The sequence below is a fragment of the Rhamphochromis longiceps genome, linkage group LG2 (assembly GCF_057381845.1).
Source record: "Rhamphochromis longiceps isolate RC_006_pf linkage group LG2, R_longiceps_female_GT1.1, whole genome shotgun sequence".
NCBI lineage: Eukaryota > Metazoa > Chordata > Actinopteri > Cichliformes > Cichlidae > Rhamphochromis > Rhamphochromis longiceps.
Genome location: NC_140558.1, coordinates 7,247,213 through 7,271,645, shown reverse-complemented (window position 1 = coordinate 7,271,645; position 24,433 = coordinate 7,247,213). Strand labels below are relative to the sequence as shown.

General features: G+C 38.3%; 1 protein-coding gene across 1 annotated transcript; it reads right to left on the bottom strand.

Annotated features, from left to right (window-relative positions):
- Positions 1–4,550: 4,550 nt before the first annotated feature.
- On the bottom strand, positions 4,551–15,272 carry qdpra (quinoid dihydropteridine reductase a). The gene is made up of 7 exons (XM_085416232.1): positions 15,068–15,272; positions 14,891–14,983; positions 13,980–14,076; positions 13,069–13,209; positions 9,280–9,388; positions 7,191–7,274; positions 4,551–5,298 (listed from the first exon to the last, which is right to left on the bottom strand). Exons 1-7 carry the CDS (start codon positions 15,149–15,151, stop codon positions 5,196–5,198), a joined length of 711 nt encoding a protein of 236 aa, XP_085272358.1. The 5' UTR covers positions 15,152–15,272; the 3' UTR covers positions 4,551–5,195.
- Between the last annotated feature and the right edge of the window lie 9,161 nt (positions 15,273–24,433).

Genomic DNA, 24,433 nt, shown 5'->3' with positions numbered 1-24,433 from the left:
GAATATTTCTCTTTGTAATTAAAATACATAACCATAACCAAAAATACATATTAGAGCAGAAGATGTCACTTCAGTCACTAATTTCACTCGCTGATTTGACAAATTGTGCCCACTTTCCTTTCATTTCACGCCAAACTTCCTGATATCAAAGCTTGCTTCACACGTTCTGCTTACGTAGCATGATTTTTGTTTGTGATCATTAAAACGTCAGTGTTTTTGTAATACACTTTAGGAAACTCTTCAGCCGACACATTTCTTTTTGACCATTTAGTTGGTAGTTTGGTTTCTGGATTTTTTTCTTCATCCGTTCAAATACGCAGGTTGTCTCTGCTCATGTTACAAATACCGGTTCTATATTAGTCATGGCAATTAAAGCTTTTCAGTGTTCAGTTTCCATACTACACACTACAGCCATTGTGGTCTCAAGAAACTGCACCTGGTTTCCTCCCGGTGAACAGAAACTCTCCCTCTTTTAATATCACATAAGTATAGCATTAAGCACGGTGGACAGTGAGTGGTAATAGAGACATTCATAATTAAGGAGGAAAAATACTTCCTTTGAGTACTTTGGCGGATGATTTTATGGCTGTCTGTGGACTTCATTTGTCAGTGAATTATTTTCACAATAATGCATATGCCGTCACAAAACTTAGCAGGTGTAAAGTTGAGGTCAAAATGAAGGTTGGGTTCAAAGATGGACGTTTGAGGCTGGTGTGATCCTATTGCCAGATGATATCTACAGTTATATTAACCCAGAATAACTGCCATTGATGTTTAAAAACTTGATTTGCGACAGAAGGATACGGGCAAGAGTGAAAAGGAAGGCTTATAAGATGGTAGCGAGACCAGCTTTGATGTATGATTTCGAAACTGTGGCACTGACAGGAGAGAAAAGACAGGAGGCTGAACTGAAGATGTTAAGATTTTAATTGGCAGTGATTGGGAGGGACAGGATTAGAAATTAGTGTATTAGAGAACAGCTGAGGTTTAGAGTTTTGGAGAGAAAGCTAGAGAGGTGAAGCTGGGATGGTTTGGATGGGTGCAGAGGGATAGTGGTTATGTTGGGACAAAGGCTGATGAATGTTGAGCTGCCAGGCGGCAAGAAAAGAAGACCACAAAGAAGATTCATAGATGTAGTGAAGAATGATACGAAGAGGGTTGGCTTGACAGATAAGGTCGCGAGGGACAGGGTAACATGGAGGCAGATGATCTGCCGTGGCAACCCCTAAAGCAGAAGCAACAGAAGAAGATGATGATATAGTGCATTCTTCTACAACATCGAAACCATCTTCCTAATGTCATGTAGGTCCCTCGCGTGCTGCAGATTAGGGGTGTTCAGGGACGCTCAGTCTGACTGGGCTCTGAGGAGTTTGGAAACTGGATCAATGCCTTGGGCTCTCTGTTTTCTTGAGCAGCTTTTAGCCTGCTGGGAGAGGTTGCTGCTGTTGGAGAGCGTTGTTGCCATGAAGGGGTGTGCTGGGTTCCCAACAATAGTTCAAAGTATCACCCACATGAATGTGAGGATCAAAGATTTGCCAGTGCAACACTGGATTGTAATGGCACATTATTTACTTCACCTGTCAGTTGAATTGTTGTATACTGATAGTAAAAAGTGATGGAAGATGCATATTTCCATTTCACTACGTTGCTTTGCCCCATTCCACTGTATGGTCGTGCTGACCTTATTAGAATTTGTTTGCTGTTTATGTGAACAAGACCTTTCTTAAATCACATTGGTCAACCTACATTTACACGCGCTATCAGATGGGATGTGAAAAGCGTGCCGCCGCAGCTTAGAGGAAGAGCACCGCGGATAAATTCGCTTTAGAGCACCGCGGCACCTGTGACATACAAATAATTTGCTTCTCAGAGGTTTACACTGCGCAAAACAATAGCACCTGTAGCGCTGGGTGACAACTTATCTGCCCCAGCTGAAACAGGAACAACATGCTCTGTCTCAGCGGTAATCTTTGATCAGCTGAAACGCTTTCTGTGATAAACATTGACTCGATCCCCATGGGCAATCACTCTATAGTACTGGCATCATGGGAGGTAATGTATGCATAGACGTGTTGAATTCGCCTTGGGCCCCTCGCACAAACACTCACACACACGCACGGACACACACCGTGCACAGTGAGATGAATTGCTACGCCACCTAGAATAAATACATATCAGCTACAGTGAGCTGGGGCGCTTTGCTCTTTCCTATTAATCCTCAGCATGGTGATTTATTGCAGCGTGCTTGTCAACAGCCATATAGTCCCCTGGAACTGTGGCCATCCGGGAGAAATAGTAGAGTTTAAGACTAAGGCCCAGCAGCTGCCCCATAGTCTATTTATGTGCATTCTGGTCTGGTCCACGCTGAGGGTGAATATATGGGTTGGTTGAACAACAACATTTTGCGCTAAGAGGAATGGGGCTGTAAAATAATCTATTTGCCATAATCCAAGTTTTAAATTGATGCCTTCCCAGATGTCACTGTTGTAGAGATTTGCATTTGCCAAGGTGAAAGGCCTGGATGCTCAGAAATCAGTTGTGCGCAGGAGAGTGAATGCTAAAGGGTCCTTCTGTAAGTTATTTTTATACTGTGTATGCATGGCACTGCATATTCAGCTCTGGGTGTTAACTCATCCGTTTGATTAATATGACTTCCACTGAAAAACACAAGAGTGGCAGTAAAGCAGTGGGACTCTTTATTTAACAGCACCATCTAGTGGGCATCTCTGTGGCAAATAATTCATAATTCAAATGACAAATGAGAAATCTAAAACTGCGAATTGATCCTGACACTAAAGACTTGATCAGACTTTATACATTGATCAATTTTATGTTCACTTATTTATTTGAAGACAAGAGTCCTGCATGTAAAAGGAGAGCAAGAATTGTCCTCATATAACCATGAGATTTGATTTCTGCCTTAGAATTTTAGTGAACAGGGTAGTGAAGGACTTATAATCCTGCTTTTAATATGTATATGAATAATAATAAGAAGGAATCCACCTTGGAAGTTGGTACAGTGCAAATTTATTAGACCACATGTCCCAGTGTAATGTTTATGACACAGTTGCTCTAACTTAAAAGCACTGGCAATAAAGTCAGTTTTTCTGCTTCTGTAATTGTTACTCCACCAATACGCAACAGCTCTTTAATGGAAATCACACTTTTTCATGCTAAAATATAATTGGTGTTATCAATCATTATCACAAGCGCCTTGAGGCGACTGTTGTTGTGATTTGGCACCGTATAAATAAAATTGAATTGAATCAATGAATTTACTTTTCTAAAAAGGCAAAAATTGCAGTTATTTTCTTACTTCCTGAAAAGAAAAATAAATTTTAGTGGTTGAATGTTAACCTTGATTAATTTTTGACTTCTCAGAGAAGTTCAGTATGCTGGCTCAAATTTGAAATGAATAAAGTTTGTGGTTTATGACATAATACATATTAATATAACTGTTAGTTTTAAACAAGTTTTTGGCAGATTTCTACAATATTTGTGTTTTGTTTTTGTTACATTTCAATACGTTTGTTCACCACTGTGTTTGCACACTTCTAAGAAGGCCCGATACATGCTCACTCGCTAAAATAAAGGCTTTTTGGTACTTTTCTAAACCTACCACGAAAGCCTTGCATAGATTCATTTAGTGGAAGGTTTTTGGGCATTGTTTTTAATTTTCTTTGCTACAATTATTCCCCATACATGAGTGCCACTGGTTTGAGGGACACCAATAACTCTATTATCTTCTTTTCTTTTTTTTTAAGAAGTTCCCCACTAATTAAAAGCCAAACAATTTATTTTAGACTTTTACCACTAATGAGTTTCCCCAGATCTGTGAAGAGTGGTGTATAGCTTACCTTATCTTACCAAATGTCACTTAAAAAATAATCCACAGCTACTTGAAGGAAAGAAATCAAGTAAATTAATTTTTTACTCTAACTTGTCTCTTTTCTGCCAAACACGTTACACTCACATATGACTTTAGGGCAGGATGTGAAAGTCTATATATCTGTAACTGATAAGACAAAGAACCAGAGAAACTACTGTGAAACTACTCGAGTGGGCCTCACATCTGAAAATACAGTATCAACTGTAATTATTGCAACATGAGCTTTATTATTTGTGTCTCACTAGATTTAAAAAAAAAAAAACAAATATAATTTTACAAACACCAAAGCATCTTAAACTTCAACTGCTGTTTTCAAACAGGATGACAATTTTTTTTGGATTGATTTAATGTGAATATTGACAGTTACAACACATGACTCAGAAAACCCACAACAGGAACAGAGCACCTTTTTCATACTGCAGACGGCAAGGACACTTTGACTTGATAGCTACATACAAAAAACAAATAAGGCCACTCCACTTTAAAGCGTTATTGTCCGTTTGAGAGAAGACAGCGGCTTTCTTTGACTGAGTTTCCGCAGTGGTAGAGGACCTAAACAGTGGAAACTAAAAAGGTCTACGGAGCTCACACATTTCACGGGTCACTGTCACATGTTACATTTTAGAGGGAACTGCTATGGCTAATGTAGGTGATTATGAAGTTTCCAATGTGCTTTTCAGAAGAATGAACTTTAAAATGTGGTAAAAAACAAAAAACCACAGGGTAGATAAGCCACTGCTCATTAATTTTCAGCAATTACCCGTATTAAAAATGTTATGACAATGAAATGGAAGGACATCACTTTAGTTTGAGTTTAAAGCTACATTAGTATATTTTATTACCTCTTGTTTGCATCCGATGAAATAAGCCTAAAATATTTATAACACTGTTTACTCTGAATGTTCAGTTACCACAATTTCACATCACTGTTCAGTGAGATTAAATCAAATATGCTAGGTAAGCCTTGATGGTCCATCCGTGAAGAATATTTCAGTTACTAGAGATTGAACAAAGTTGGATTGGCTGTTACAGTCAGATAGTTACAATGATTGACAGCTAGATGGCGCTGTGAGGCTGTATTTGCAAAGAAAGCCCCCCTCCTCCAAAACAAACCCATCTGGTCATCTCTGCTCCACCTACCCATTTTATTTAGCTCCTCTCTGTCTCCAGCTCTGTTCTTCACCTCTACACCTCATCACTCCTTCCATCTATCTCTCACCCTTCTCTCCTCAAGCCTCTGTATCCGTTTCCATCCATCTTTATCGCTTCCTCCCTACTAACCCCCACCCCCCACCTGCTCTGTCCTCTACTGAGCAGCAACAGCCTGGGTTTCGCCTCCGGAGGTCACCAGCTCCATGAGGCTTCCTGAAGATGGTCGGTTCACCCCGGTGGCCCAGCTGAAGAACATTCTGAGGAGGGGAAAAAAAGAAAGGAGGAAGAACTTTTTGAGTAGTTGAATAAAACCTTCAATACCTTTTCATGTTCATTCTTATATATATTATATATGTACAATGTGCTGAACCTTTTGGTTCTTAGTAAGTGTGTTTGCTTTTTCCAGTTTATTTGTTGGAGTCAAGGAGGCACAGATGTGTCTGGAAGATGAGCCACACCTCAATCATATTCCCCTGATTGTTTTATAAGATGCTGGCAGCGTCAGTTCTCTTTTGCTTTCCCTCTGGTGGGCTGGTTTTATTCCCTGGGCGACATCCTGCTCTATGACTGCAAATTCACAGCCTAAAATGGTACTGTTAACTAGGGCTGCCACAAACGATTATTTTGATAGTCGACGTAATCGTGACTAGTCGACTAATCGTGGCAGCCCTACTGTTAACTGCAGTTAAATACAACGCAATGGTCACAGAGTTAGTTTCTCACTCAGATCTGCCACTCGCTCAATACATGTGCATCTTATGTTGAAAACAGTCAGCTTAGAGCTTCATTACAGGATATTGCTGATCAGTGGTCGATGTCAAAGCTATATTTTTCTTTAATATACTGTCTGTAGTTGTAACCTTATTCTTTGCATACATTTACAACTCTTTCCGTTTATCCCCCGTTACACGCCAAATAACTGATCAGCATACCTAAATTTGTGGGTTTTTTTTTAGTTAAATAAACCGGTAACTCAACACCAAAGATGCCTTCAAATACCATGTGAGCTAGTCTGTTAACTTAAAACAGTAACATAAAATCTAAGTAAAAATAGCTTATACTGGAAATCAGTTTGGTTTAATAGATGAACAGTGGCCAGAAAGGTAAGCACAGAATAACAATAGGTGCTAAAACAAACTAACCGCCACCTTCATTAATTTCGGGTCACATAGACTGTTTCTATTTCTGTCTCCAGACCCTCATCTGTTTCCTACGGGATTATCAAAGTGGATCAAATCCCATCTAATCTTCACTGGCCGACACAGACATAAACGCAGCCAAAGCCAAAGCCAAAGCATTCATTCAGTTGTACACCAAGGATTAAAAGAAATTAACAAATTTATCAAAGCTTTAAGTAAAGGCAGAGTGGCTCATGTAGCTCAAAGTTCTATTTGTTAATAGAAGTTTAATTGTCTCATTGCTGTTTAAAACCCCCCAGAAGAAGTCTATTTTGCCATCTTGTGGTGCAATTCTATATTTTAAATTTTATTTCTTTTTGGGTTAATGATATTCATATGCAGCCAAACCTTCAGATCCTCAAAAGAAACCAATTCCAGTTCATGAAGATGTCAGAATACATAATATACATATAAACAAAACAAATCTGTCCTAACAGATTTTTTAAGCAGCTACTTGCAAAACACTTTGTATTCTGTGTTCATGCCTCCTCATTCTTGTGCATAATTAGACATCCTCAGGTATTTCCAGTCACTTTAATGTAACGTAGTTTGATAGCTGGAAGTGTTTCTGTGATCCCAAGCATCAAAGGTAAATGTGACGATTACGGTGTCAGTCCCTGAGAATCAAAGAGCTTCTTAGTCCAATGCTGAACAATCAGAAAGAAATTCTGTTTCTTTGCCCACACCATCTTAATAACAGTGTGAACAATTGAGAGTCAGCAGGGGGGCCGTTGTGAACAGAAACACGCAGAGGAGCTGTACAGCAGTTGAACGATATCAAAGCATTTAAGAAGTATATTAATTTAAAATGTGAATGCCCTAATAGAGTGCAGTTGGAATTTTGCATAATAGGGCTCCTATAAAACTGAACATCTTGAACATTTCACCATTTGAAAATTGATAAAAACATATACACACACCCCCAATCTAAATAAAAACAAAGAAGAGAAAAAGACTGCTTTGGCACTCACTCTGCAATATACTCCAGCGGTGTCCAGGTACTGAAATCTGCTTTAGGCATGAACTTCCTGTTCATCGGCGTATCCAAGGTAACGCTGCCAAATGAAGCCAGATGACAATCAGGGTGAGTAGCTGCGTCTGAGCAGCACAGAGGAAGCAGAGTGTGCAGACTGCAGCATCTCCACACATACTATATATCACATGCAGTTTCTGAGGGGTTGAAGTCATTTTATAAGCATACTAAAACTGCATTTTACAGGAAAATCGATTATTCCGTATAAGTTAGACATCAACATTCAGCTTAAAGAAAAAAAATGTTTAGGAATTATGGCAAAAGGCACAGGAGGCTTATTTTAAACTTGAAACAGCCATCGCTCAGACAATAAGGCTTGCAGTTTATGTGCTTGAGTGAGGACATTTGCATTGGGCGTGTTATCATCTGCCAGGGCAATCCTGTATTGTCAGACTGTGTATTCCTGCAAAAGCCATACAATGGGTAAACAACATTTTTATTCTATACTGTGCTTTGCAGAAATGTTCGGGTTACTATATGGTGGTGCCACAGCATCAGAGACCTGCATGCAGCAGAAATGCAAGTCATGGGGCTAATGTTAAACAGATGTGACAGAATGCTGGAGAGGCAGCCTGGCCCCATACTGGAGGAAAATGCAGCCAAACAGAGCGCGAGGGGTGGATACACCCCCTAACAAGACATTTCTTTCTTCTCATGATGACAGTGCAAAAGCTGCTTTTATATCCAATAACTAAAGAGAGAGCGCAATGATGCAAATACAGCTGTGTGTCATTCATCTAAAGCATTCATGTGCAGATCCACCGCGTGGAACGGGCACCCTTATTCATCTTTTATTCCTGCATCTTATCCTCACCTCGTACTTATTTATCCAACATAACAAAGAATACGTGGCACAGCTAATTTTATAGCTTTCATCTTCAGTCCTTTCACCGACTGCTTGCCATGCTGGTGTATTTAAAGCAGCTCTATACATGACTTTTATGTTATGGTGAATACAGAACACATTTTTAAACCTGCGTCTGTAGCACAAAAAAATGACTTGAATTCATCCTACCGGTTTGTCAGTCCTGTTTTATTAATAAAAGTCTGCTGCTGGATATGGATTAGAGACAAATCTGTTCCCTAAAAATATTAAAAACACACTAGAAGAAGCAATATACAGTATTACCCTGCAAGCGGAACACCAGCACACTATCCAAGGAAATCTTTTTTGTCATAACATACAGTACATGCTTTTGCTAATACAGGAAATCTAGGGGTTTCTGTGTTACCATAAAATCAACTATTTTTACCCCATAAAAACAATTCAGGTGGGATCTGAAAGGTTAGTCCATGTCAGCAGGACGAACAGGAGTGCAGAGGCACCTGCAGACAATTCCTTGGTAAAACCCAGTGTGGAAAAAGAAGACATGTAAGACATGCAAGTGTAAGATTTATTTCTGAGTAAAACCCAGGGAGCCACGTTTCCCTTTTCATTTCCATTTAAATTCTAATTACAAACTCACTACACACAGTAATGAACAGTAACTGTATAATATAATTAAAGCCACTTGTTTTCTCATAATAAAAAGAGCAACTTGTGTTTTGAGGAAAACACATTTGTGTGAATTGTACAGTCAAAAAAGCTTAAAAATATATTAAAAACTATTGTAGCTTCTTATTTTAAAAGGTTAATAAAATCATGCTAGGCCATATAAAGCTATTAAATTCTATTAGCTTCAGTTTGTTGCTTTTTGCTAGCAGGGATAAACCAGAGATTTTACACATAAAGTGTGCTCAGGATCATCTCGACTAAGTTTTAAAATCTTTGAAAAACAGACTGGGGATGAAAGTTGGTAAGGACTGCTTTTAATTATTCAATACTGATAACTTTGTTTCCTGTAAGTCTGGCTTTCCAGTTGTATCTGCTGTAAATACAACTAATCTAATCTGAGGGTGAGAAGAGAGCAATAGACTTTTCTAGTTTTAATCTAGCAGAGAAGACTTTTTGTTGATTGTTCCTTTAAGGACAGCACATGCTAGAGCTGCTTTTGTACACCTTGATTGTGTTTTATTTCAGTACTCACGGTAGTATAGCGACAGCAGCAGTGTCGGCAGGCATCCCACTGTTTTTTGCTGCGAGACTCTGACACAGCTGGTGGACGGCTGCTTTGGCCATGCCATATCCTATCATGCCTGGGGGTTGCAGTGGAAACATTATTATTTTAGTATCCTGGAGAAAATTCAGCTTGCAAAAGGCAACGCACAACACAATATAATCGTTACACAGAAAGTGGACGGTACTGATTTGTTGAGAGGGGTCAGGTGGACAGACCAGACGTCTGTGAATCTATGTGAGGAACATCTTGAGACTTTCAAATGCTTCCCTGTCTTTTACATGGTTTGTAAATGTTAATATCGACTTAAGGCTTGACAGTCTGCTTACTTGCATACTGAATCTGTACATGAGCCCAGCCTGGGAGAACGAATTTTCTGACTCTTCAGCATCTGGAAACAGTAAGCGTCTCTTCCCCCTAAATGATCTTATGAGAGGCTTATAAATCCCCAACCAATAGAAACGAGGGGTGGTGGCATGACTTTGCTCTCAAGCTTTTGTTTTTCCTGCAAGAGCAAACACTAGTAAGGAATACCAGTCTTGCAAATGCATCCACTCACTGTATACTGACCAGATTAGAATGCGAATTTAGACAACCAGACATGTTCAGCCCATCATTAAAAAACAAAAATCTGATTTCTGGCTCTGTTGCATGAATACATATACATTCACCTGAAAACATTTTGGAAAGAAGGGAAAAAATAGAATTTACACTATGCAGACTCACATTATTATCTGCAATATAATAGTTCCAAAACATGTTGCGAATTTGCAATTTTGAGTTGTTATAGTTTGCATTAGACGTTTGATAACCGCTGCGCCATCATGCTGATCACCTCTCTCATCTGCTTTATTCTTCAATAACTAAGCTTAATTATTTAGTCTTGTAACAGACACACTCAATAGTTACCAAATGATTAAACTCCAAATCTCATGCTGATAATTTAGTGATTCTATCTAACAGCAGCTGCAACTGGTTGCAGAAAAACAAATGCAATAGGTGCCAACTAAGGTTTTTCCAGTTATATACTGACTCTAGGATTACCACTGCATCCACTGGAAGTCTCTTCATAGTGTCTTCATCTCTGTTCTGTATGAGAGACTGCTTTGACTACTGACTTATCATCTAGTGAATGTTAAATGAGGCCAGAATGGAGTTCTCCAAGGAATTTAAAAGGCTACAAGTTGCATATCTGGGAGGATAATCACAAACCATGAAAATTTCACGAGGCCAAGCAAAGAGCTCTGCATTCCTTTTGAACTGTCTGGGGTTCAAACTCTGCTCTTAAGCTTAACTGTGGGGTCAAATTCTCAAAAAGGGCAGTCATAAAATTTCCAACCTTTTCTTCACCTGCTGGCTTTTTGTTTTTTCTTTCAGATTTCTAGTAAATTGGGTTTGCTCCTCAGAGAAAGAAGCTAAGAAACAAGATTGATGTGCTACTGGGGTATGTTGAGCCTAAACCCAACTTTGGTAACTTACGCTGAACACAGAACCAAGTCGTGAGCAGGTTTTTTTTTTTACCAAGTTTTGGGTTGAAATTGGCCGAAAGTGCCACATTTTTAGTTTCTTTTCACAACTTGCCCCAAATGCAGTATATATTCTTTACTGAAGGAAAACACTTTACACATGTTGGACCTTACTAACACCACCAAAATGAAGCTCTAAAGTAAAGTTACAGAATGCATTTCTGTAACTACACAAACTGGAAATGTACAAAAAGGGAATTTTCATGTAGATGATGCAGAAAATGCATATTTTTTTGTGGTCCCTGTTATGAGGGTCATGCCCGTTATCTCTGACTGGGTTTTAGGTTTTGTCAAGACAGCAAACACAAAGAAAGCCTGGGTTTGTAAAATCTGCTGCATCGTAAATCCCTCTGAAAGACAACGAGTATGACAAAAACTTTTAACTACTTTAAACATTTGGCCAACCCAAAATCAACGTACATTTTCAGTGTATTAAACGATTCCCTTCATTTGGTCTGTTAGCTCACACACCTGCAGCATTTAACAGCCTTTTCATCCATTAAACTTTGATGAACAACAACAAAGTCAAAGTCAGTACAATTACTCATCCTAATATCCTTTCCTGTTTCCTCTTCATAGATGATCTGGATTTGGCTTATTAACTCTCCACTCATCTTGTTTGATCAAAGCACTCAAAAAAAAAAAAAGGGATGAGTGTAGGTGCCTCTTAAACCAGTTTGTTACATTTCTTAACATTTGGTACTGGTTATTGCCTTGTGTTTATTTAGAATTTGAAGATTTTTTTCCCCACATGTTTACTATGCAGAGCTCTACCTAAGTGCTTGCACTACAGAGAACAACTAAAATGCTTTAGTCTGATAAGTTAGAACACTGCATGGGGACATTGTGTGAGGACCAACAACTGCTGAGTCACTGTCTTCCTAAGCCGGCAGCCAATGAGCTCTTCGGCTCTGTGTGGGCTGCTGAGCCAGGGCTTTGTGTAGCTGTAGAATTGGATCATAGCCCATCACATGGCCAGCTTGGTCACAGGAGGGGTTTTTACAAATCACATGGCCCTGGATTTAAGCCTTTATGGACACTACATGAGCTGAAGAGCTGGACCAGTATCACATGGTAACAAGGCTGCAACTAACAAAGTATTTGACTATACCAATTAATCATAGATGTAGACTTTAATTAATTAAGTTGAATAAAGTGATTTCTTTGGACTCTGTCTTAATTGGTTGTTTAAGTGGCTGAGTATTAAACAACCCCATGGACGGCCTGTTCTAGTATGTAAATAAACACTTAGGCATAAAATCGTTAATTTTAGACACTTTGTTCCTAACACCCTGTCGCAAAAAACAAACTTAATTTGTTCTAATTTCATTAATTTAATATACAAAAACAAAGCCAAAGATATCACAGTTTCACAGATATAAAATGTGATTTTGCACCAACAAGATGAATGCTGAAGAACTATTAACCAAAACACAGGAGTGGTACATCTTAAATACTACCTACAGCATCTGAACAGGGTCTGACAGTCATATCGTTAAGAAGCAGGAAAAAAAAAATCCCTGAAAAACCTGACACAGGAACTGAAGAATGCATCTAGCCCTTCAATGAATCCATCTACTCCTCACTGAAGCCTCATGAGAAATTGTTTCAGTAGAAGGCTGGATGTCAAGAAGATATTATTCGTGAAGGAAGGCAAATGGCGAGAAACAGCCAAGGTTTGCCAGATTACAAAAAAAACTGCAGTGAAAACATGTTGTATGGAGCGATTAATCCAAATTTGCACATTTCAATAAATCGCTACACCCATTTCCCTTTTTTTTTTTTGTTTTAAGAAAAAATTAAATTTAAATTTACTTTTGGTCTAATTTATCTATTTTCATTAACCTAATTTTTTTATTTATTCACTCTTGCCCCAGATATCTTAAAACGATTAAGCAGGTCACGGTTGAGTCGATTGCTCAACAATACAGGGGAAGGTTTATAGTAGACAAACATGCTGTTTTGGCAATCAAACCAATTACTTTTTGTTTGTGAAACAGACTCACTAACCAGTGAGCACCACTGCTGCCGCAGAGCTCATCAGCGATTCTGTCTTGCTTCTTGGATCAATGTTATCGACACATTTCGCCCCCAATCGCACACACTGCTGTGAGCAGGTGCGCCTCTGATCAGTGTGTCAATTACCCTGGTCAAAGTCTGTAACCCTGAGGAGCGGGCCATCAGTTCGCTATGATGAGAACAGTAAACACGCAACAAAAACTGTGTGCCTCACCTCCAGTGCCTGACTGGGCTGCTTTAGCTCCAGCCAGAGTCAGCAGTCCACCTGTTTTTAGGTGCAAGGCAGCAAGGTGGCTGGAGATGGTTGAGGTCCACACGCTCTGTTTCCACATCAAATCACTATTTTTGTAAAAGTCTGTAGGAGAATACAGAGAACAACATCTTAGACTGGCTCTTCAAAGCAGTGCCGAAAGCTACGAGTACCTCTAAAAGGTTTGTTTGATCTGTACAAAAACTTGATTAAAAAAGATCAAATTACCATTTTTACAGGATTACTGTGTCAGATTATTTCTTGACTTGGACCAGAAACGTCCTGAAGTCTTACCAGACTGCCTGATAACCCTTCATTGCCAAAAATCATTGCTGGCACGTAACTCATCTATTAAATGGCGAATTGCTGTTTATAAACACTGGTATTTGTAAAGATTTAATACACTAAGTTGTTAATCTGAGCCGGGTAGACCAGCTGTTTTGAGTAGCTTCAATAATGCCAGCCTTTTCATCTTTGCCAGAAAGCGAGTGCCTTATCCTCCAAATGTTTGAAATGGCTGAATTTGCGGCAACCACAAAATTCTTATTAGCTGCACAGTGCACATCAATTCTGGCACTTCAAGAGAACTGCTGCTTTCCCTTTGCTGCCAGGTACAGCTATGGAATAAATACCAAAAAGCTAACTGGCAGAACAAAAATCTGGCAAGCTTTTGGCCCCGCAGAACAAGATTTAAACACTTCTAAGTAAATGAGATTCAAGAAAAAGTCTAATCACAAATATCCCTTAGACTTTATTTAATTACAAAGCAAATTGTTTTCAAGTTCACAATTATGCATGGGAGACTGCAGGAAAGCTGGCTGATTATTAACACCAAAACAAATAATAATAATAAAAAAAAAAGGTTGAACTCTGACCTTTGGAACTACAGTTTCCTCCCGCCCATCCTCCCGCCGTGCACAAGATGGCATCCACTTTCTGTTCCCCTAGCAACTGGGCCACATCTGCCGTCACCTGCACAAAATGAGAGCTAACTGCTAACACAATGACATAAAGCCACTGGGCAGACGCACGAGCTGAATGGCATTTAAATGTCAACTAAGCAGCAGCTGGAGAGTGTTTGTTCTGGTAAACAAACAAAGGAGGATAGCTGTAGAAATTATCCTCACTCAGTCAGTGTACTGTTAGATTTCTAAAAACACACTTTTCATTTTATAAAGTGCAAAAAATATCTTACCAAAAGCAATTATACAGAGAGAAAGGATGCTACCGATTTTTATCAAGGTCACATAAAATGGGCAAAAAGAGATGCATCAAATGATAAATATATTTCTGTGTGTCAAATAAGACCGCTCAGATCAGCTTTAATAGTTTTACCTACCTTGGGTTTTTATACCTCTCTACCCTTAGACGCTCTCAATGAACAGATTTGAACTATAAAAGCTACTAAGGGGTTCAACAAAAAGAAGTACAGTTTAGATAACCATTAATGCTGCCTAAACAAATAAGAAAAAAAAAATCATCACAGTAATCTGACTCTATCATAACCTCTCTACTACAAAAACCGAAATCCCCACTTTCTCAGTTGACCTGAACGCAGCATTAGCTTACACACATTTTAGCAACTCTACTATTACTGAACAATGCAAATAGTTGTAATAATAATAAAAATAACAATAATAAATTTAAAAAACAACAAACAAATGTCATTAGAGTTATACCAAAGTCATATGAAAAGTCTGACTTTAGCTGTCGCAGTAACAGCCCTACTCCTGTCTGTTAACGCTTCAGTTTTTGCACTGATGAGTCAGAAAGATCTGCAGAGCACCTGTCCTGCTTGCTCGGTGAAAGACTCCGTCATCTTCACGATCACGTTTTCATTAGCCTCTTCATTTGCAACCATGTCGATGCTGGCGACCCACTATTTAGTGCACAGAGAAAGAGAAATATAGTTAGCTCACCGTTTATCAGTGCTAGCATGCTAGCGTTAGCTGTCACCACTCACCCATCCTTTAGATTTGAAATACTCGACACACTTTGAGCCCAGAGCGCCTCTCCCACCGTAAATGATCACCCGGTTAGCAGCCATGTTCACGCTCCAGTTACCCGTCAGGAGTGAGAGCGAGAGAGCTGCAGGGATTGAGCTTAGAAGAGCAGAAGGAGGAGGAATAGGCGGCGTTTCTCTGAATGAGCAACAAGTTGGTTGAACTAATGCTGCGTTCAACGACTGTAGGAAATCACCCACTCCAAAGTGAATCCTGAAGCGAAACAAGCTGAGAGCTGAAACCAAAAATTGCAGTTCTTGAAATAGGCACTGGAGAGCGAGTCAATTCCCACAGCCAAACTTTACAGCAATAAAAAGCACGTGGTCAATGCCAATACACTGAAAAGGAGTATAGAAAACTTAATAATAATAATGACTTTAAAAAATAACATGCTTATGTTACAGGTAAAAGTTTGTCCTCCAAGGATAGGAAGCTGTACCTGGTAACTCTCTGCTAATTTGAGTTACTGAACAGAACCTGACCATCTGCTGTTGGTGCATTTTTGTGAGCAAAAGTCTTTTAAAAATATTATTATTATGAACGATGGATTTAGATTTAGGTTTTAAAATTGAATTCAAGGCAGAAGTGCCTTAAACCTGAGCTGTTTTAACGGCCGACGGCAGGTGAAAGGCTGCTAAAAGGATTCTGTTTGAACTCTATGAAAAAATGGCCTTGTTGTTGTCTGACTTGTTGTTCTTTTACCTAATCAAACACTTTACAAAACACTTTTTAGGCTTACTCGCTGGAAAAACGTTAGGGAATGAACATGTGGCTTCATATCAGGGACTTGAAAACTCGATGGGTCACACCACAGCGGGTACATGCATCATCATGACTTTGTCATTTGGCAATAATTAGCAAGTGTGTGTCTTACCATTGAACCCAGTGACTCTGGATGAAAACATACAGTTTCTGGATGCACCTTGCTAAATCTCCCTGTCTTCAAATGTGGTTCCTTTTTATGGACAAAAAGCTAACACTGAGAGTTCAAAATGTTAGTCCAGAACCCAGCAGGTGACGTTCTAGAGGACAAGTGTCAAACACAAGGCCCGGGGGACATAAATGGCCTATTAAAGACTCTAATCTGGCCCACTAAGTGTGTAGATTTTGATCTTTTAACTATATTTTCACAAGATTTATAGCTTTTCCAGTTGAGACAGACTTCTTTCCCCAACCCTGTTACCATATATACGACACCAAAGTAATTAACTATCACTTAAACAATTAAGTGAAAGAAAAGTGGCTGTTTTTCCGCTATCTACTATAGCTATAGACATTGGGTTTTTTCTGTTTTGTTTTTTTGTTCTTTGTTTATTTTACAGTGAGTCTACAATCAAATACTGTGTTTGGGAGGTTTGTTTTGTTTTTGGGAAATTAACAAATGCTACATGTTTTATAATTACAGAAGAGTGTGGCTGAATTTTTAAAAGCTCGCTTATTTAAATGCTAAAAGGTTAACTGTATAGCTGCACCAAATGAAGCAGTTGCTTGTAAAAAGACTACATTCACATTCACATGGGAGTTTTAAATGGAGATTTTCTCTTTAGAATTTGAAAAATCTCTGTCTCAATGAAGATGCAAAAAAGAAAAGAAAAGGAAAGAAAAAGAAGGAAAAAGGTGGTGATATAACCTTAACTGTAAAGAAATGTTAGCCAATCAGCAGCCAGTAACAACAGAGTGCATGCAACAGCAGAGATTCTGGTGTCAAAAAAGAGAAAAAGATGATTTTCAAAAGCTCTGTTCTTAGTAACCAATAAAACTATTTACATGTACATGGCAAGCCATAAAAGGTAGAACAGAATAGCTGTTGTCCTTGACATTGTGTGTAAATAAAACATGTTTTTGTTCAGAAAAGGGTAAAAACATAAAGACTTTGTTTTTTTACTATACAGGCACACATAGCATTATTTCAAAATTTCATAGCTCATAGTGAGTCTACGCTAGATAGTCGCAACATTGGTGCCCTTAACCAAAATCCCTATGGAGAATATGAATGGGATTTTACTTTCAAGTCTCATTGTTTGAGTTTTATTGTAGAAAAATGTTCACGTCTGGTTTGAAAAAAGTAGATGGCCAAAATACCAAACCCAAGGCTTCAAAAACCACTTTTAAATGTCTTTTCTACAGTTTGTCTATCACACAAGGTTAAAAGTGAAAATGTTGTTAGATGGTTTGGATTATTTGTAAAAAAAAAAAAAAAGAAAAAAAATACACATCTTAATCTTTATCTTCATAGCAAAATCTTAGTTGGACAGAGTGATTCATCTTGTCTGAAGCTTGAAAATGTCAGTGCCCAAAAGCTATAATGGACACAAAGATGTTTTTAAATGACAAGTGCTTAAGTAATCTAATAGCCCAGGCTGCTCTGAGAATAGGTTTTCATTAAGGAAAAGTAAATGTCTACTGAGTTTTATCATACATGAATATATTACAGGCAAGCCTAGTGTGCAGTAATGCAGTTCTGCGTGAATTCATCTATAATGCTAAAATTTTGGTAATTTCCATTTTCTGTATAAAATTAATGCAGTAATTTCAGATACGTTACAAGGGGGAGAAACAATTAAAGGCTGATGTTTTTATATTTTGCATTTGAAAAAAAAAAATAGCATCATTTTCACTAAATTGTATAATAGAAAAAAACTTGCAAATGTTGCAGATCTCTTAAACCATTTAATTTTATATAGTGAGCACTAGGTGCTGCTATAAGGCTACAAGGTTTACAACATAGGACTGAGCTCTGTCTTTCCATTAGTTGCTGCTGTGCTGCCTGTGCTGAGCCAAAGCGGCATGCCAACGAGACATCCCTGCCTCTCATGAATTATACAAACAAGATGGCCCTAGTGAAGCCCCGATCTGTCACTTCACATACCTCTGCTACTGGGAATAAGTGCTTGGTTTGTCTAGTCTGACACACACACACACACACACACACACACACACACACACACACACACACACACACACACACACACACACACACACACACACACACACACACACACACACACACAGGAAAAAGAGGGTTAGAGAAGCAAATACACACCTTTCCAGTGTTGCAAACAAACGAATTACACCTTCCTTTCCTGCCTGTCTTCCTCTCTCCAGAGAAAATATATTAAAACAAACATGCACACCCACACATCTCCTCCAATGTGAGATGAGGAGAAACTGTGTGGGTGAAGGGAGTCAGTGAGGCTGACCAAGTTCAATAGCTGGCTGATACAAAAGAACACATGATAATTATGACCCAGTATCTGGTTAGTTCAGACCTGAAAAAGAAATCCTGCAGCTTCCCAACATTCGACAAACAAACAGAATTAGAGCTGCATCAAAGGAACCTGTGCCAGGTTGAGTATTTGTCAGCAGCTTGGTATCTCATGGCATGAAGTGGACACAGTAATGACAACAGCAGCAACTGCTGTTGCAGAATGGGGTTTATTGGGGCAGTGGTGGTGCTTGTCCAGAGAGGAGAGATGATAACTGATAGGCTGCTAGTTTCAGAGCAAGGACAGGAGTTGGGGAAAAACTACGGCACTGGGAAGACAAATAAGACCAGAACTCTTGTGCCTTGAGGCGACTGGTGTTGTGATTGGGCGCTGTATAAATAAAACTGAATAAGAATTGAACTCCAAAATGAATGAAATGGCAACTTTTTCTTTTAAACTTTAATGATGTCTGTCCTTGGGCCTGAACTACTAAGCAAGTTTAATATACCCACAGTGTCTTTTATGTTATCTGCCTTAACTTAATGACTACCAGGCAATTACAACACAGTAGGTGTTGTAATTGCCTTAACACAGTGGTGTTAAAGTCCTGCGTTAGCAACATATGGTAATTGGCCAAAGCTGGCAACAATGTGTAAGTAACATAATCTTTAATGTTTACCTTTTGATTCTTTTCCAGTGCCTGTTATATTACTTAGATGCTCTGTTATGGTGTATACGTTCATTTTAGCACCATTCAGTCAGCCACAATCCTGTTGGTTTTAAGAACAGAACAAATATATCATCAGAAATAACTCAAAAAAAATAAACAAGCTTTCTTGCAAATCTAACATAGGGTCAGCAAGTTGCATACCAGGCTTTATGCCCCCATTTTTAGATTTATGTCATAGAGCGTTAGAGAGCAAAGAAATAGCTCTGACATAGCTTGGAGTCAGCAGGAAAAAAATAAGTAAGGAATAAGGTTCCCCCTGCTTAGAATCTGCATCCCCCATTGATGTTGGCTAGAGAAATTCTAAATGTTTAGGCAGTGTGCTAAAATTATAAAGCACTTTAATGTCTGTATAGCACTTTCTACTCCTCAGGAGACACTTCATTTATACTCTTTGATCCACCATCTTGGATGTAAACTGTTCTGGAGCAGGCTGTACATAACAGATAGACTTAACATCCAGGTCTCAGGAGTGACATCACCGCTGCCTTAAACCTGGATGAGACCTCTATGTTTTAAAAAGAAGTCTGATTGTGTAGAAGTCTATAGAAAAAAACAGCACTCAGCTCATTTTCCTGAGACTTTTTAAATACAGCATGATGTTAATTATGTGCATTATGGTCTCCATTAGAATCCAGAATGACAATAAAGGAGATCATGCTTCAGGGTGGGCCTACCTTGTGATTGATAAGTAACTGCCAGATGGGCGTGAATTGTCTCTACGTTCTCAGTGAGCTCCACTCTTCCCTCTTCACATCTGTTTCACAGCAGGATTTCAGTAAGCAATATGTGACATCATAGTAGCTACTTTTATTTTTATCATCTATGCCAAATATGCAGCAAAATACCTTTTTGATGGGAAAAACCTGGAATTAAACTAATTCTAAGCCTCATTGTACAAGCCTCTAATGTTTGTATTATACAGTACCATTGTTTTAGGGGGAAAATAACGTTAGCGGCAGTAGAAGATTTTAATCATGCTGCTTCATTCTCGTGTTTTCAGCTGTGCCCAGTACTGCTTAATATTTCATTTGATCTATTCTGTATAGATAACTTAATCAACTTGTAGTGCTCTGAAAAGTCCGCAGTGGAAATAAAACAATCCCCACTGTGCGTGACAATGTGCATTACTTTCTGCAACAATCCACAGCTCTGTTCCTAAAGATTTCCTCACATCTAAACTGTGGATTGAAGCAGCAGGTGAGGTTGTTTTTTCTATGACCATAAAAAGAAAAATAATTTCCACAGACATATACTGGTCCTAACGTAGCGGGATATATGAAATGTGTCCTTACGGTCTCTGATGTAGCGATTCTTCTCACTACATGAATCTTCCATTAAGTTAACCCGGTACAAAACAGCCTAAAGGGGATGCAATTCACAGTTCAACCAACAGAAAAACAGTGTGAAAAAAAGCTCAGGGTCTTTACCTTTTTAACTTCGTTTTACTCAATTTACATGTTTGCTTTAGAGAAGTGATTTTATTTTCATTTCCAATATTGCTCAGCTCTGCTGGCCTCTTTTAACCTTCCTAACCTCACACATTAAGCTCAGACTTTGTGATGTCTTTTGTCATCCCCGTGCCATGTTTTGTCGAGTAATGTTGATTGCGTGCGTTTGTCGTTGTAGTGCAGCACTTTGTGAAATTTGCTTTTGAAGCTACCTGTAAAAATACAGGATCACATTCATAAGTGGCTGTGCTCTGTTACCTTCTGGAATGTATTCTGTGCGTGTTTGAGCACACCGATGCCTTCAGAAGAGGATTAATACTGTATATAAATTCTGTGGTTATGCATAAAGCCATTACTCATGCATTTTAATGCATACATTTCTTGCTGAACTATTTTATACTTTGACTTGACACCCTACGTGTTCTGCCGTGTTAAAAAACAGAGCTTAAAGGAAAGGTTAGATTGTCTGAGTGAAACATTGGTCTAATGCAGGCTAAATTTGTACAAATATGAGTATTTATACATGCAGCAAAATCAGTTATAGAAAATATATTCTTGTACCTTCTATTTGGGAAGGTTAGTTTGTTAAAGAAGAAAAATGTTGTTTGATGTATGTTCAGTACAGAGCGATATAATGTTTGAATGCCTTTGCTATTCTTCAGCATGTGATAGTAATTCTGAATAAGTTAAACACACTCATGAAATACTTGTGAAGACACGTGAAGATAAAACAAGTGTAGGTGCAGACAATAAAGCTACTGGTGTTTTGGCTTATTGTTACACTGTCACATCGTACTGAGATACTTGAATAGAGCAGGGCTCTATCGACTGTTATAACAGAACACCTGTGCTTTTCTTGCAGTGACAAGTTGAATTGCCCACCTCAATCTATTGATTTAACAACAGGTGTGTTAAAGGGCTGCTTATAGCAAGACTGGTGTTCTTAATCTGACACCCGTTTTCCATGTTAGAGAGTCGTACGTTCAGTCGTCAGAACAATTGAGCATTTTACACTAAAATATGGTTTCTACAGCATTTGGATGCAATTTTTAAATTGCTGCAGCATTTGTTTAACTTTTTTGTTAAATTTTTGTGTTTTTAAAACTGTGTTGAAGTGCTGTAATCTCTGTGGGTCTGGACACTGATGTTATACACTGTACATTCCTTGCATAACAGAGTAATTTAAAAGGTGACATTGTCTCAAATCAAATGCCAAAATTTGCAGTGTGCTTTTCCAGCATTACCCAGCACTCAAAGTGCTTTAGACTACAAGCCACATTTTGGTCATACAGCACTTAAATACAGTTATAGCACTTCATCTACCTCAGTAACCACAACATTTTATGCACAGTAGTAATGCTCAGCTCTCCTTAGTGAAAACAGGATACCACAAATAAAATAGAGTGCAGTCTTGACCCACCCCTCATTATTTTGCTAATGGGGGTGGTTGCTTATTGAAACATGCAAACGTACAAAGAAATATATTATGCAAGTTAAAAACTAAATCTATACAGTTCTAACAAGCTTGAAAGTCAATTCTTGGTATCACCACCTTTATTCTTCAGCACACTTCACTTATTCAAGCTTGCCTTTAACCTCTTCAAGTAGTCTTCAGGAGTAGTTGAAAGTCCAAGGGCATTCAAAGCTGCTCTTTGGATGTCGGCTGTCTTTTGTTCCATTCTCTGTCAAGATGATCCCACACTGCTTCCATAGTTTTGAGGTCAGGGCTCTGATTTTCATACATATATGACAATTTGAATCAAAAGTTTCACATTTGGATTCAGTCCATATAATTCGTTACCAGTGATTTTCTGTCAATTTCTTGTATAACTTTGAATGCTTCTGCCTTTTCTCCCAGTTTCCATTCCTTCAAAAGTTTGACAGCTACTCTTCCACTGAGACCATTCCTGCTGAGGCTTCTGCAAACAGGCTTTTTTTCATGGTGTTTGAGGCCAAGACTTAAGATACTGCTCAGGTGTAGATATTTTTGGGGATCTGCCACTTCTTTTGTTAGCACCTTATCCAATTTCCTCAAGAGTTTCAACCTCCTAAGACCTGAACTCTTCCACGGCATGCATTTTAAATTTCTCTTTGATATTTGGGCATATTGGGACCCGATGAATGTAAAAACAAAGAATTACCAGATTTTATTTTATTTTTTTACCTTATTTTTGTTTTTAGGAAAACTAAGAGCCACATATGAGGATATTCATTTAAAATTTTGATAGAACAGTAGCAGCATAATGTCCTTGTAAGTGGATATCAGGCCCTTGTAGAGGAAAATTGAGTACTTTTTTTTTTTTTTAGCAGCATAGTGCTTTTTTCCAATTATTTTTTTAAAAGTCAGGTCAAGGCTCAAAAAGCCCAAAGGCGCTATAAGGGTGGCAGCTCACAACAGTTTTTGTTTGTTACATGTTACAACAGAACATAGCTGTCAAACAAAACCCAAACAGTCCTGACCCGCGACAATATGAAACAGGGAAATACCACCGTGTAATCCATTTATTTAAACAATGTAACTGTATTCTAAATACCACCTTTTTAAACGGTAACTGTAACAGAATACAGTTACTGATATTTTGTATTTTAAATACGTAACGGCGGTACATGTATTCTGTTACTCCCCAACACTGGATAGGAGTGACAGAACCTTCTTACTATTACCACCAACTACGGTGTTGGATCAGACCACAGACGGCAAATAAGGTTTGCTTTAGCAGCTATGACAAAAATGACCGTACATCAGTTGAAATGTGAATGTGCTGACTTATTTGTGTAAATGCACCTACGTCATCAACATAGCAAGCATACTGTGGAAATACAGAATCTGAAACACATTGCCAGTGAAAGCAAATGGTGTTATACGGGATTCACATCATCTTCACGCTTACCAGTATGTTCAGTGACTCACTGTCATTATGTAAGTAACGTAAAAAAAAATAACAAAATACTGGAATGGTAATGAAATACAAGTATTACATAAAATCCATCCACAAATGTGAAGTGAAGTATAATACTTCCCAAGTTTCTACAAGTTACTGCTTCAAAGTCTTCTTTTGAGCCCGGAGCAAGAAACACCTCAGATACTCTGATCAGAAAATCTTAGAGACTTGCTGGTGACACAGAGCTGCGCTAATTCTCTAATCTAGACTAGAGATGGCACGATACCACTTTTTTATGTCCGATACCGATACCGATATCATAAATTTGGATATCTGCCGATACCGATATGAATCCGATATAGTGTGTTTTAATCAATAAAACTGTTTTTTTAAAAATATCTTGCTGCATTTTGTATAAGTTCATACTCAAGTTTAAAACAACAACTACACTAAAGCTATTCTGTTATACCTATATGCAAAAAAAAAATATTTATAGTTCAGCAATACTGATCAATCTAATAAACTTAAACCTACACCATCCTCCCTATTCTGGTATTTTAAAGAGTACTTAGCGTAAATATTAAGCAACCTAACTAATAGGGTTCCAACTCCCAGCAACAACAAAAATAAATAAATAAAAAATAGGGAACCACCCCTCACGCTCCACCTCATGATGCTTAATCAACGTAATCAACCTTAATTTGATGCAGTGTGAAAAAAAATGCACAGAAATCAATTATTTTTCAAGAAATATTAAATAGATTCAACATCTTTCTTCAACAAAATTGCAGACTGTACAGATGGTACCTTCCCAAAGGAAAAAGTACTATAGCTTACTAGGGTATATATATTAGACTTAATAGTCACTATATACAGTAATTGACTTCTATTCATTTTACATCAAATTAAAACTTTCGGTGTAAGATTCGGATAATTATTTATTAAAAGCTAGACATTTTAAATGAGAATAAGAAAGAAAAGTATGTCTTTGTGCCCCCTTTTCCCTGTTAATGCCCTATCGGCCCCCCTGGCTAAACTTTGCTAGATCCGCCCCTGCACA

Coding starts and splice junctions, on each gene's coding strand:
- qdpra (XM_085416232.1), bottom strand. CDS start 15,151: ATGGCTGCTAACCGGGTGATCATTTACGGTGGGAGAGGCGCTCTGGGC. Junction 13,210..13,979: donor AGGAAACTGTAGTTCCAAAG/GTCAGAGTTCAA, acceptor ATTCTCCTACAG/ACTTTTACAAAAATAGTGAT. Junction 5,299..7,190: donor CCGCTGGAGTATATTGCAGA/GTGAGTGCCAAA, acceptor TCCCCTCCTCAG/AATGTTCTTCAGCTGGGCCA.